General features: G+C 46.6%; 1 protein-coding gene across 10 annotated transcripts in view; it reads left to right on the forward strand.

Annotated features, from left to right (window-relative positions):
* PLEKHA7 (pleckstrin homology domain containing A7) overlaps positions 1–14,821 on the forward strand; it is a 213,076-nt gene that overhangs the window by 137,356 nt on the left and 60,899 nt on the right. For all 10 annotated transcript variants that reach the window (XM_059407719.1, XM_059407733.1, XM_059407747.1 and 7 more), the window contains 5 exons: positions 1,034–1,145; positions 1,926–2,030; positions 4,683–4,755; positions 6,136–6,236; positions 14,543–14,718. In XM_059407719.1, the coding sequence (XP_059263702.1) occupies positions 1,034–1,145; positions 1,926–2,030; positions 4,683–4,755; positions 6,136–6,236; positions 14,543–14,718 (567 nt within the window). The remainder of the gene's footprint in view (positions 1–1,033; positions 1,146–1,925; positions 2,031–4,682; positions 4,756–6,135; positions 6,237–14,542; positions 14,719–14,821) is intronic.

Genomic DNA, 14,821 nt, shown 5'->3' on the forward strand with positions numbered 1-14,821 from the left:
GATTTCCGCCTCTCCTCAGGCAGAGAGCCTCAGTATATTGCCGCTGCCTGGATCGTGTTGCCCATCAGGGAACCCAGCCACAGAACGAGGAGACTCACACTTGGAGGAAAGCTTACTGATCCTGGAGTTAGTAGAGTCTGGAATCAGGCATCAAGCTGTTCAGGCATAGGCACTGAATTTGTTGGAGGCACTCACTGCCATCCGGGCTTGGAAAGACTGCCGAATGCTGGGGCTGTGTGGAGGCAGGTGAGAAGGGTTCTCTGCAGTGTCTCTTGAGTGTCCTACTGAGATGTTCCCAGAGTTCTGGCTCTCTCAGGGCAGGCAGACCTTCTTGACGGGAAGCATGGTGTCTCTGGGTGCTGTTGGGGATGCGCAGAGGGACTCTCCACTAGGGTCCCAAGCATGTTTCATTGCTTCCTGCTCCCAGGCATGGCACAAGGGGTTAATATCTCTAATGGTTCTATTTTGGGGCAAAGGAGTGTTCCTAGAATAGGGTTCTTTGTTGAGTAATCTATTTTGGGAGGCAAGCCCCACTGGCATTTATGTAAGCGATTCTCTGTGTGTATCTGGGGGTGTGGATGTGTGCGCAAGTGATTTCTTATTACTAATTATAAGCAGTTTCTTTTGGGAGCCAGAAAAATGGAGGGGTATATGTGAGTGAGTGTGTGTGTGTGTGTGTGTGTAACGAGTATGGGTTTCTCTCATGTGAAGAGTGGCACAGCTGTGTGTGCACATCTGATTGGGCAGTTGCCACAGATACCCCATTAAGAGATTAAATGTAGGGACCTTAGGACAGCAGGCAGATGGCCTTGGCCCCTTTGTGGGGTGTCAGCCATGAAGGAGTGTCCAGCTATGTGTGATCTTCTTGAGTCCCTGAAGCAGGCGGACTTTGTGGTCCTCTGGTATAGTCTGGAATCTGGTATTCTCCAAAAGATCAGTCATGGCACATGAACCAGTTCTAGTTTGGAGCAAATCTCAGGTTCTACTTCCACTGCGCCTGGCACTTAATGGACTCTCCCATGTCTTCCCACAGGCCACATCCACATATGTCAAAGCAAGAGAGAAACCAAAGGCCGTCCAGCATGGTCAGTGAGACGTCCACAGCTGGAACCACGTCCACCGTGGAGGCCAAGCCTGGTCCCAAGGTGAGCTCCTGGCCACTCACTCCTTCCTTCCACCCTTTAATATTGTGCAGGTGCCCATCGACTGCCACCATTGTTTTGTGAGGGAGGCATGTAAGAGGTATCTTCCCCAGAGGTCAGATCAGGAAGGGAGACCAGCTGGGGTTATGTCACTTGTCCAAGAAAACAGGTGATTTCTGGCAGAACTGGGACTGACATCTGAGTCCTTGGATGCCTTCTTCATTTTCCTGACTTGTCTTGGGAGGGCCACACCTTTGTTCACAGGTGTGTTATGAGACTGCCTGGTGGGATTTGTGGCCGGTGGGCCTGAGGAAAGGTGAGATGTGGGACCATTGACTGAGGAGCAGGGAAAAGAACCAGCATCGCAGAGAAGGGGTGAGCGCTGAGGACTGAACCCAGGTAGGATGGTGAATAGCTGGAAATTGGCAAAATCTATGATGGAAAAGTAGCTTTGCTCCAGAAAGACTAGGACATATGAAGGTCAACAGCTGCTGGTGAAAGTTCATTGAAAAATCCCTTTAAGTTTTGTTGTTGTTGTTTTGTTTTTGTTTTTCTCTCTCCGTGACCTGGACGGGAAGTCTGCTAGGCCTTGGATTCACCTTTTAATTAAAATGCTGTGGCCTTGTGCCCACCTATTCTGATCTCCTTGCTATTCTTTTCATCAAAGGGCACTGCTACTCAGAGTAAGGCAGAGGAGCCTACAGCTCTCCTATCGTGTAGGTGCTTTTTGTGACTCCCAAAGTCCCCTAAGTGCTGCTAGAATTCGAGTCTGCTTCTTCCTAGATCATGAAGTCCAGCAATAAAGTCCACAGCTTTGGGAAGAGGGACCAGGCCATTCGGAGGAACCCCAATGTTCCGGTGGTGGTGAGGGGATGGCTGCACAAGCAGGTGAGGAGACTGGGAAGGGAGGGTGGGGGAGGGGGGTGGCTCTAGCTGATCTCCGTCCTTACCCTGGCCCCTGGGAGCTGAGAACAGACTCTTAATAAGCTCTCTGTTCCTGGCTTTGTCTGAGGGAGATGTGTTGTCCATTTTTATGAGTGCTCAGTGGCAATAGCTTCCCTCCCCAAACCTACTTGACCCCTTGGGTTCCCAGTACTATTGGCTGCCCTGGGACCCAGGCACTCACTGGGTGGGTCAGTGTGAATTCATCCTTACCACAAGTCCCTGGCCAGCACTTGGCCTCTTGATGTTAAAGAGCCTTTGCTATCATTTGGCTGAAAAATCCTCTTTTCCTCTCCCCTGGTCTAGCACACATGTCTAGCTCCCCTAGCACCTTGGATTCCGAATCAGCCAAACTCAGCTCATTGCCTCCTCACCCCTTACCTCTCTTTTTAGTGATGATATCACCGTTCTCCTAGGTACCCTGGTTAGAAACAGCTCTTTCTTTTCCTACATCCCTCCACTCATGAAGCCCTGTCAGCTCCCCTGAGGCTATCATGCATCTCTAATACTCACTGCCAATTGTTCTGTCTCGTGTCCTCTGGCCACAAATAGACTGTGAGTTCCCAGGGCCAGAGAGCATGTCCCTTTTTTCTCCTTCCTTCTCTCCTTGCCATCCATCCATTCGTCCTTCTGCCTATTTGTTTACCAAGTGCCTGCCAGGTTCTTTTTGTTTTTTTTTTTTTTTAAGATCCCTTCAAAGATTTATTTGTGTTTGGGAGAGGGAGAGAGAGCGCATGCAGCGGGGAGGGGCAGGGGAAGAGACAGGAAAATCTTATGTAGGCTCTGCACTGAATGCAAAGCCCAACATGGGCCTTGATCCCACAATCCTGAAATCATGACCTGAGCTGGAAACAAAAATTGGACACTTAACTGACTGTGCCACCCAGGCGCCCCTGCCTGCCATGTTCTAACTGCTTCCACAGCATGGATAAAGAGCTGAATAACATGTGGTTCCTGCCATTGAGGAACTCAGTTTCCTGGGGAAACAGACACATCTCTCACATGTCCTCTCGTTGCCCTCATCGTCTCTCACATATCATACCATCCAAAAAACACAAACTCCAAGAGCTATGACGTTAATTTTTACCAAATGCTTTGAGGGAAGATAGAAGAGGGCATTATATTGTGCACTACATGGAAGAGGTTCCTGGAAGTCCCCTCGAAATCTCTTTCCCATCAGACTCCCCAAGGCAGCTTCCATAGCTAACCTTCTCTGTCAGACACAGTGCTGGCATCTCTCTCAGTGACTCTGCTTCCCTCACAGCTGTGTCTCTTTCCTTGCCTCTCTGCCCAACTCTTTGCCTGAATAACCTTCTGACTTTTCCACTTGCATCCCCGTCCCCATTAAACAAAAGTATGCTCCTTTGATATGTGGAGGGAGAAGGAAGGGGCTGTAAGTAATTCTCCCCAGCCCCACTGCCCAGCCCAGTAACTGTAAGAGGCCTGTGTGGAGTGCTGTGGACACACAACACAGAGAATGTAGCTGTGCTTGGGGAGTCCTGAAAGGCTTCCCAGAGGAAGTGACATTTGCACTAGGTGTGAAAGGATGGAGAGGAGTTTTCCAAACAAAGCAATATGCCAAGATATTAGAGATCATCTGGTCAGAGCAGAAGATAAAGCCAAGAGATACATGAACTCAGCAAGTTAAATTTGTTTTTAGCACTTTAGTAAGTGGAGAGTGAACAAAACTTCATGCTGTGCTTAGATTTAGAGACTAACACAACTGTTATTTTTTTAAATTTAAACTTGTCGAAAAATTTGCAGAAGGAAAACTTTTTTTTTTTTTTTAAAGATTTTATTTGACAGAGAGAGAGAGAGAGAGCACAGGTAGGCAGAGCAGCAGGCAGAGAGAGAGTAAGAAGCAGATTTCCCGCTGAGCGGGGAGCCCGATGTGGGACTTGATGGGATCATGACCTGAGACATTTAACCAACTGAGCCACCCAGGTGCCCAGGAAAACAGTTTTAACAGCTAAAGGCAACTCTGGAATTTTCCTAGGTTTGGGAGAAAAATGACCCTACAGCCCTACTATTTTCCTACCCTGGCCTTATTATTTTTTTTTTTTTAGAGCATTTACAATCACCTAAAATATTTTTAATGAATGTCTTGATTTACATTTTAGATGCATAAAGACAAATTCATGTTATGAGGCAATTGATAGCAAGACAATCCAAGTCTCTTTACACTGAATGAAAGGAAAATCCATTCTGTGTAAATCAATTTTCTCTTCAGCAAAAGAGAAGATATTTTCCAGAATAGCTAAATAAATAAATAAATAGCTTCCTTTTTGTTAAAAACGGATTTCTTTCTTAATGGAAGAACTGTATTTTTTGAATTCACATCTTCCTTTCTAAAAGGAAGATATTCACATTAATCTGTTTCCAGGAAGCACACAAAACTTCCTGGGGACAAACCATCATTGAATCTAAATTTTAAAGTTCTATTAAAAAATGATCATGTGGTAAACTTATTAATTCATTAATTTATTGAAAGAACGAGTGGCTATGGGTAAGTCTTGGTTCTAACATCACGCCTTGCATGATTGGAAAGGGGGAAGAGTATGCTCAGATATTGTCTGATTAGTTTTCTTTGCTTTGCAGGACAGTTCTGGAATGAGACTATGGAAAAGGAGGTGGTTTGTGCTGGCTGATTATTGCTTGTTTTACTATAAAGGTGAGCTGAGGCTCAGGACATCAAGGGCTCTTTGTGCGGGAGGGGATGGTGAGGTGATACAGGGGTTATATTCTCAAATCCAGTGACTGGACCAGTGGCCCAAGCTAGTTTATAACCTGTTTACTTGCTAAAGTGTTCACTTTTACATATGTGAATGGCTGGTGACTTCATTTTTACCAGTCCTTGTACTTGAAGTGCCACTTGTTGAGTTAAAATAAATAGAATCCAGCTTATCTGCTACTTAGGCTCTCCAAGTCTGGAGTTGTCTCAGCTTCTACCCCATTTGGAACACAGGCATACCTTCGACACCATCTGGAGAGGTGGGAAGTACAGATAAATCACTGTATTTTATAACTTGTTGTCTGGATCTATCCCCTGTAATATTGGATGAACCGACTTGTGAATTGGGTTGGCCACATGTACATTTTTGGAATGCCAGTACAAAGAGTTAGGGCTGTGCAATAGTGAGAAAGAGGTAAGACTCAAAATGTGGAGGAAGAGAGAGTTTTCTTGTAAGACAGACTAGGCTGTGTTAGGTGCCGTAGAGGACATTCAGTGTGCTTAAGCAATTCAGAGGGAGCAATAAATTAATTCCATGTTGGAGAATTGGGGGAGGCTTCTCAATGGGATTTGAGTTGGGCTTATAAATGTAGGTAGAGCTTTGCCTGTGTATGGGGCCAGATGGGAATTTCAAGCAGAGGAAGCAACTTGAATAAAGTTCTGGAAGCAGAAGAAAGTGGAAGGACAGACCTGTGAGGCCAAAGTGAGTCTTGCATGCAGGACATGGTAGAAAGATGGCTCAGGAAGTGGGTAAGGTCCAAAATGCAAGGGGGTTGTGCCAGTAGGTAGAGTAAGTTGAACTGCGTTTTGCATCTGCAAAACGAGTAGGAGAGCAGCAGGATCAACGCTGTCATTAGGAAGTTACCTCTGTGATGAAGATAGTTTGGAGGAGGAGGAGACTAGATGTAGAAGGTAGGCTATTTTGCACATGCTCTAACTTTGCCTATGAGGTTTGCTCTTCCCAGAATGCTCTTCCCCATCCTTTAAAACACTTTAGTTATCTCCTTCCAAAGCCTTCTCCACCTCCTCAGACTGTGTGCCACTTCTGCCTCTGTGTTCCCACAGTACTCGGCATACTGCCCTGTTTTAGGAGTTCACAGGTTGCACTGAGCATGTCTCCGTGCCTGTGTCTGACCCTGTCTGACTCACCTGTGTCATTCCTGCATTAACCGCAAGGTCCCCAGGGAGCACCTGAATGGACGATCAGTGATGACAGTAGTCCTAGGGAGCTATAAGGGGTCTTGAACGGGGGCAGTGGGATGGCCCAACCCAGGAAAGGGGCCACAGAAGGTGATTCTGATGCATTTTTTCCATTCAAAGACAGCCGAGAAGAAGCGGTCCTTGGGAGCATACCTCTGCCCAGCTATGTGATCTCGCCTGTAGCCCCTGAGGACCGCATAAGTCGCAAGTATTCCTTTAAGGTACTGCCCCCTCCCCTCCAGGGTTGCAGCTCCATCCTAACAAACTCTATGTTCCTAAAAATGTCCTCATAAAAGCAGTTGTTTTATGTGGGGAGTGGGGGGAATTTAAGAAGCTAGTGTATTTCAGGTGCATGTTAACAATGTTGTAAATTCTTTAAATGATAATACCACATCAGAAGTACTTTCATTTGTATCTGAGCTTCTGAGTCCCTCAGCTTTGCTCAAGTGTTCAGACCGTCTTTCCTATCTCTACTAGTCCTGTGATCCCTAGTCCCCCTCATGCCTTCTAATCACTGCAATCAGCCGGTCTAATTAGTGTCCGTCACTTGCAGTAAGTGACGGTTACTAATCATGGATTTATAGCAATTCTGTTAAGAAAACTTACATCGAGGGTTAGAAGCTCACGCTGAAGAGCTTTTCAAGTTTGTCTGCTTCATTTTTCTTTTTGAAAAGCAAATAGAATCAAATTTGATCTGTTTTCTGGATCACTAAAGATTCCCACGGAAATCCCTCCAACAGTAAAACCCCTTTTCTACTTTCTGCTTGGTCACATGTCAAGCGAGTGTGGCTGTGATGACTGATGGTGGTCCTTTGATGCCCTCTGGCCTCTTCAGAGCTGGGTGTGGAGGCTCCAGGAAGGTGACGGTCAGGCCCAAACTTGGGGAATCCTGAGGCCACCTCGTCTGGTTACTTCCATGCATTCCTTCCTTTCTGCTGTTTTTTGGGTCTCCTAGGGATGGTAAGGATAGGGTGAGTTGAAGTTCTATTTAATTGGCAGTTGAGTGCAAGTCTCAGCATTGAAGTAAGCAGCCCTTGGTGCCAGTAACCACAGGGGAACGCCCTCTCACATTGCTCAGGATACAAGGCAATGAAGCGAGCGCATTTCAAGTGGGGGAAGGGGCCCCTGCTTCCACTACTCATGTGGCTTAGCTGTTCATATGTTGAGGGTGTAAGCTAAGTACCGGACATTAGGTACTAAAGCAGAGGTTGAACAGAAGTCAAGTTTGCCAGCCATAGAGAGCTAAAGGATCATGGAAAAGCACAAGATAAAACACCCAGAATTCTCTGTGAGGGTTAAAGAGAGCGTTGGTATCCACAGGGTCTGCGTCAGCATCTTGATCTTGAGTCCATTGTGGGGGTGGTGTTTGGAAAGTAGTCTCACCCTCTACCTTTCCTTCTGGACTGATGATTTAGCTTTGTTCTTTGCCAGGTTTGAACTGTCCCTCTCTTTCCCTTGGCTGTCACAAGCCCCGATGACTGCAGAGTTGCTGTTGGTTGAAGATTCTGGGATCCTTCCCTATTTCTTGTTGCATGCCTTATATTTGTAAAATTGTTAATGACCAGAGAAGTTCTTCCATCCACGTAAGCTCATGTAAGGCTGTGGAGAGCCAATGTTGTAAGGTCAGTGTTACGAAGTTTGTTCTATAGATTAAGAACATGAGGATTAGAGTACTTAAGAGACTTGCTCAAAGTTACAAAGCTGGAAGATGGTGGTGACAGAACTTGAATGTGAATTATGTCCTCTTACAGTTGCATTCAGGGAGGGAGGACAATTTCTTTCTCTTCCTCTCTACTTTTCTTCCACATCTTATTTTGGTCACCTCTTGCATGCACACTGCAGGAGGTAGGAAGTGATTTGAATGAATGTCTATTGTTATCATTTTAGGAATACTCTTTTATTTAATCATTCAGAGGCCTCTCCTGCTGATTGATGGCTCTGAAAACATTGTGTTCAGTGGGTTCCAGATTGCTCTTTTGCAGCCTAAAAGTCTTCCTCAGAACACCTTCCTTTCTAGGGTTCAGTGTTGCTACTGGGCAAACAGTTGGGATAATGTTGTATGTAATTTTCAGGGACAGCATTTGAAATATGGTCACAGTAACTGACTGTAACTATATATATTTCATCTTAACACTTCACTGGGGAGGTGTGAAAACAGATTTAGAAAAACATCTTTTATGTGTCATAGACTCTTTTCTTTTTGAAAAAATTTTTCTTAGAAGGACTTCAGTAAGAGTGTCCTTAGCTAATTTTTTTGTCTGAGAGACAGAAGGCATGCATGTATGTGGGGAATCCCTGTGGGGGGTCTTTAGGGTTTGAGAACAGACAGAAGCTGCTGCAGGCAGGTCGAGTGGTGTCCTGCTGGTTCTCCACAGAACCAGCTGTGGTTTCCTGATAGTGGAAGAGTTCCCTTTCCCTTGGGTTGCAGCGTGGTTCTTTTCAGGGCCAGTGAGTGGGACCCTTGGGTAGTTCAGTATCTATGTTCTTGGGCACACTGAGGAATGCACAACGTTTAGTGTCCTGGGCCTTATGCCTGCTTCTGATGTCAACTCTTCATTATGTCCAGAGCTGAAATTCTCTGACTGTTGCTAAGGACACCTTACCTGAGACTGTTGACAGGATCTGTGGTCGTAGATAGGAACAGCCTGAAAGGTTATTTGGTCCCTTCTTTGTCTTTCTTTTTCAATTGTGCGTGCAGCCTGGCAGCCCCTGTGCCTTACCAGCTGGTGCTAGATGGATCCTGAGACACAGACAGCTCTGTAGGAGGGCAAAGCAGGGCTCTTGGTAGCATCTAGAAGGCTTTCTACAATGCCCTGACCACCAGGCCTTTTTTTGCTCTGCTGGCTCATCTGGGTGCCTCCCCAAAGAGCTCCTGCTGGACGCACAGCTGTCCTTGGCCTGCTGGTCATCTCTGAGCAAGCTTGCCCCTTAGATCCAGGATCTAAAGCAAAAAACATCTCCATGCAGGAAAGGGTTCAAGGATCCTTAATGGGGAAAAAAGCCCTTACTGGCCTCCTTTGAACTGCTCTTCTGGCTTAAGACCAAATGTTCCTGACCTGAGCTCTACAGTGTCCATGGATGAATCACTTCTTTACATTTTTTAACCTGGAATGTTTCCTTTGATTAGGAGAGCAGGGGAAAACAGGTATCTGTAGCACCTGTGCCTTGGTCACCGGTAGAAACCAGAAAGCTCTTCATAACACATTATGACTATTGTAAATATCTTGAAATAGGATTATGCTCATCACCACTTTGAAATTACAATAATTATTACTACATTTCTTTTCCTTTTTTTTTTTTTTAAGATTTTATTTATTTATTTGACACAGAGAGAGAGAGAGACCACAAGTAGGCAGAGAGGCAGGCAGAGAGCAGGGGAAGCAGGCTCCCTACTGATCAGAGAGCCCCATGCGGGACTTGATCATGACCTGAGCCGAAGGCAGAGGCTTAACCCACTGAGCCACCCAGGTACCCCTATTATTACTACATTTCTTATGTAATGATTTATTAAAGAACCACCCATATCATTATGCCACATTTAAGAAAGTTTTGGTAGCTATATTTCAGTACAACAAATTTCCTTTATTTTATTTGCATTCATAGAAACATTCTAAGAAGAGTTCTTAGGATTTATGAAACCGTCCAAAGGGTTTATGCCCCCCACAAAAAAGAAAAATTAAGACTGCTGCTTTAGATTTTTTCTGAAGGCCCGCCGAGACATGTGGTTTTTCACTTACTTATATTCAGCAAACTTTCAATGTGCTCCATTGTTCTACTTGGTAGGACACAGATTCTGGGGACACAACAGTGAGAAGGTAAGGTCCTTGCCTTCACAGGGCTCATATTCTAGACTCTCCATCAGCATGGAGGTTATTAGGAGGTAAGAAGAGAATGGGGAAGAGCTGCCCTATTCCTCTCCCATTTCAGTTTTGTCTACCATCTACACTTCTGTCTTGGCTGTTGTCATCCCTCCTGTTGGTAACTAACTTTCTGCCAGAACAGTGTCTGCAGGGTGAGTGCTCTCTAGGTATTGGTTATGCCTGCTTCAGCCTGCAGACTCTGCGGCCTCCAGCCCATCCTCCAGACTGTTTCTGAGTTGCACATCTGTTTAGGCTCTGCTCCCACCATAAACCCGTCCAGTGGTTTCCCCATTTCCTGCAGGAAAAAGCCTGGTCTTGGTTTACCAGCCCCAGCCTATCTAATAGCCCCATTTGTAGCCACTCCCAGCTTAAGACATTCCCTCCAGCCATGGATAGTTGCCTGGGGCCCCAGAGCATTCTTGCCCACAGGCCTGAGCTTCAACCATAGCCCAGAATGTCTTTCCCCAACTCTTACTGGTCCTTCAGGCCTCTGTTTGGGGGTTACCTCCTTCAGGAGCCTTCCTAGAGCCCTCTGGACAGTTTAGGTGCCATTCTTCTGTATGTGTGCACCTCTTAGAATACTGCAGTGCGGGTGGTTGATTTACCTGTTGGAGTCTTCACCAGGAAGGCAAGCCCATCAGCCAGTTCTGCCTGGGCAGATGGAGCTGTCCCATTCTGTAGACAGAGACCACACAGAGCAGTCATTTATAGTGAAGTCGCCGTTGAGTGACTCTACTTAGGCTTCCCAAGTTCAGGCTTCCTTGTAATTCCTGTTTTGTTCTCTGTATATTAACAATGGGGAGAAGACAGAGAAGAGTCTCCTCAACGTTTCTAGAAAGTTCAGTCAGTCAGCTTAGATTGTTCAAGTGACTGGCCCTACAATAACCTCAACTAACATATCTTTTGAGCCTAAAAAATGGTAGGCGGTGCTGTAAGTTCCATATATGCGTTATCTCATTTAATGCTCACGTAGCCTTAAATGGTAAACACCATCATCACTCTCAGTCCCATTTTAGAGGTGTGGAAACAGAGGCCTGGGGAGGTTGAGCCGCTGGTCCAGAGATGCCCTGGGGTAAGAGGCAGGTTCACCATGCACATCAGGCTGAGTCGAGGGCCTGAGCTCCTACCCAGTTCAGTGTGCTGCTCACAGTCAGCCCAAAGGTTGGGCATGAGGAGTTCCTTCTTTTTTTTTTTTTTTAAAGATTTTATTTATTTATTTGACAGAGAGAGATTACAAGTAGGCAGAGAGGCAGGCAGAGAGAGAGAGGAGGAAGCAGGATCCCTGCTGAGCAGAGAGCCCGATGCGGGACTCGATCCCAGGACCCTGAGATCATGACCTGAGCCGAAGGCAGTGGCTTAACCCACTGAGCCACCCAGGCGCCCGAGGAGTTCCTTCTTAATGTCAGCAAACGGGCACCATAGTCTTTGTAAGTCATAAATCTCACAGTCTTATCCTTGACAGTTGCTGTTCTCAGCTCTCATGTCCAGTCCATTCCCAGCTCCTGCTGATATTATCTGCTACCTTTGTCCAGCCTCAGGGCGATCTCCTTCTCAGCCCCTACCACCATCTCTCACCTGTACTCCTGTAATGGTCTCCTGCCCCCAATCTCATCTGCCCCGGCCTGGCTCTCACCTCTTCATACTGCAGCCAGAGTGTTTTTTCCAGACAAGAATCTGATTTCCCCAGTCCTTTGCCCAAACCCTTTAATAGCATCTCCTTGCTCTTGTACACGAGACAAAACCCTAACATGACCCCAAGGCCCTGGTGACCTGGCACTGCCAACTCCAGTAGCTTCACCTCGCCTTGCTGTCTCTTTTCCTCCTTGCCAGGCATGCTGGTTTCATCCTCGAACATGTCATACCCTTGTCCACTTTGGGGTCCCACACATCGCTCTGTGCTACTTCTACTAGAATATCTGCTTGCAATGTAGAGGGTAGCTTAAATGTCACTCCCGTAGGTAGGTCCTTCTCCAGGGCCAGCCAGGGTCCCCAGCAGTCCTCTCACAGCCTCCTCAGCTTCTTGGTGACACTTACTACAATTGTAGGTATTTGTAGTCTTTCTACGTGACTGCAAACTGTCTGGACCTGGATTAAGGCTGTTCCTTCTGGTATAGTGCCTTTCACATAAACAGTTAATGATAAATAATTGTTAAATGAATGAGTTAGAGAATGAATCAGTCAGTTGATGGGCCCTGGCCTTGGCCTCTGTGTTCTAAAGGCTGATGCTGGGAGCATGAGGTATGAGCATTCCAGTTTCTTGACCTAGTGCTGGATCAAGACCAGAGTCCTAAAGGCCAAGAAAGCAGTCTTGTCCTAGGAGCCTTAAGTTTTTGAGGTAAAATCTTCCTTGCTTATACCTTCATTTCCTTTAGGCATAGCCTAAACTTTTCTCTTCGGTCATGCAAACTTGCCTAGGAGGACTGTGTTAATTGGAAAGCAGAGAGCAGAAGGGAAGGGAGCATCTTTGAGATGAGACTAGGGAAGGGTTGAGAAGACTTCTCATCATCTAGGCTCTGGCATCTTCCTCAGACTCAGTGCACTTTGGACTTGGGTCATGGGGCCGACTCCCTGTACTTCTCACTTTTACAGTTAGTATGTCTTTTACGCCCAAGCACAGGGAGAATGTAGTTAGGAATCTGTTCTTCAGAACCAAGGGCAGCTGGACAGAGCACATATTGGCAATTTGGTTAGAGGTTGTTTGTGATCATGTGTAGCTACTCTGTAACGATGGGTCTAACTCCCACGGCCCCATGTTTGAAGAATGTCCCATGTTGATTTCCTGGACAAGCCTGGCTCTAAGAACACTAGTATAGTAGGGACCTGCTTTCTCTCTCATACCCTTGAGAATGCCTTATGCTTGTGGATGGCCTCGTGTCTGGTGGGGCGAGTGTCTACTCTTTGTAACTGGGCAGAAGGTCTGGGAGGAGGTATCAGAGAAGTTATGGTGTCCTTGTCCAGGGGAACTGTTCCAGGACTTTCTCTTGACTCCTAATAAGACACAACACATTCCTTTTCATTCTTTTCTCACTGTCCTATCTCCACCTTGCTAAAACAGGAGGAATCTTTTCTGGGACAGTGACTAGCCCCTTATGCATGCCAGGAAGGATATCAGGTTTGCTCTGGTCATTGTAGGGACTCTTAGCTGCAGGCTGTTTGTCTGTACTGTCTTGGAACTAGCTGGATAGATTCAGGTATGTCAGTGTCACCAGCTGGCCCATAATTTATATGCATTTTGGACCTAGGTGTTAGTGTGGGTTGCAGAAGCCAATGTTGACAGCTCATCTGAGAGGTTTCATCCATGACCATTAGTGATTCTAGAAGCATGCTATTTCCCAGCTCCTAATTGGTTCTTTCATTTTGTTTTCTCTGACTGGCCCTTTCTCTGAATGGCCCTCTGACTGCCTTTCAGTCTGGATCCAGATTATTGGACCAGTGATCTGTGTAATCATTACTAATTTCTGGGTAGGATCCGGGAACATTGTATGGAGAAGCTCGGACTCAGAGTCAGATAGACCTAGGAATAAATCCTGGTCCCAACTCTTCATTTATTCAACAAACATTTGTTGAGCACCAACTCTGTGCCAGGCACTATTCCTGGGGATACTTCAGTGAACAAAGTAGACAAGTCCTTGCTCTCATGGAGTTTCTATTCTGGAGGGAAGAGACCAGTGATATGCAAACTTGTGTGTAAAATAGATAATGCCAGGTAATGTTAAATGCTGTGTAGAATCTGTTCCTGGGCATGGAGATCAGGGAAAGTTACTTAACATCTCAGATCTTCATTTGACACGTTTGTAATAGAGATCCTCAGAGCCATTGGGATTAAAATGAAATGAAAGTCATGGAAGTACCCAGGAGACACCTAGGAGGCACTGGTCGCCTTTGCTGATCTTCCTCCTCACACAAGCATCCTATGCAGATTCGGTGAGGTTTTTCATTAAAAAGTTACGCCAGGCCCCTGCCTCTCAGAACACAGAGGGAGGAACTGGTGGCCTTGCCTCTTCGTTGCACTCATCCTGGCTGCTTTTCAGTGGTCATTTCCAGTACCTCTTGGATTTTTTTTTTTTTTTTTTTTTTTGCAAGGGTACATGTGAATGCACCTTGAGGCTTCCTAGTGCATAGTAGGCATACAAGGATTTTCAGTTGAATGGCAGACTCTGTTGTGCCTTTGGGGAGAGAGAGAAGAGCAGCAGGTCTGATGGGCACACGTCACATTTCACGGCCAAGCTGGGAGACCCAGCGTGTACCTGCGCCAAGCCACCTGCTATTGCTGCTGATTGTTGGCTTAGTTCCACTAACTGCTTACTTCAGAAGAACCCAAGCAGGTATTCCAGAGAGTTTGCTTCTACAGAATGAGGGTTTTGGAAATTCTTTCTCACAGATGCCTTGACGGTAGGCCCCTCCTTGAGCCAGGAGTAAGAGAGATAGGAACAGGTACAGCTGCAGGGCCTTACCATGGGGACCAGACACAGCTGTCCCCGGGGCTGACTGCACTAGGAAAGGGGAACCCTGCCGCGATGTTTTCCAGGTGTGGGAACAGGCTGGGTGGTGCCTGGGCTTTCAGTCTGGAAGAGGGGAGAGCATGGCTGGAGTGTCTTCTTGTTTCGGCTCCTGGAAGTAAAACAGGTGCTGACCTCTCTGACCTGGTTTCCACCTCCTGTTTACAGGCTGTGCACACGGGCATGCGAGCACTCATCTACAACAGCTCCGCGGGGGGCTCTCAGGCTGAGCAGTCGGGCATGAGGACCTACTACTTCAGTGCAGACACCCAGGAGGACATGAATGCGTGGGTCCGGGCCATGAACCAGGCCGCACAGGTGCTGTCTCGATCATCGCTGAAGAGGTCAGTCCCATGGAAGGTCCCCGTCAGAGTACTTCACACACACTAGGATGGGGACCCAAATAAGAACATTTGGGTGCCCCAAATTCCACCTTTCAGTCACTTG

Source organism: Mustela nigripes, chromosome 1 (genome assembly GCF_022355385.1).
Source record: "Mustela nigripes isolate SB6536 chromosome 1, MUSNIG.SB6536, whole genome shotgun sequence".
NCBI classification, from domain to species: domain Eukaryota; kingdom Metazoa; phylum Chordata; class Mammalia; order Carnivora; family Mustelidae; genus Mustela; species Mustela nigripes.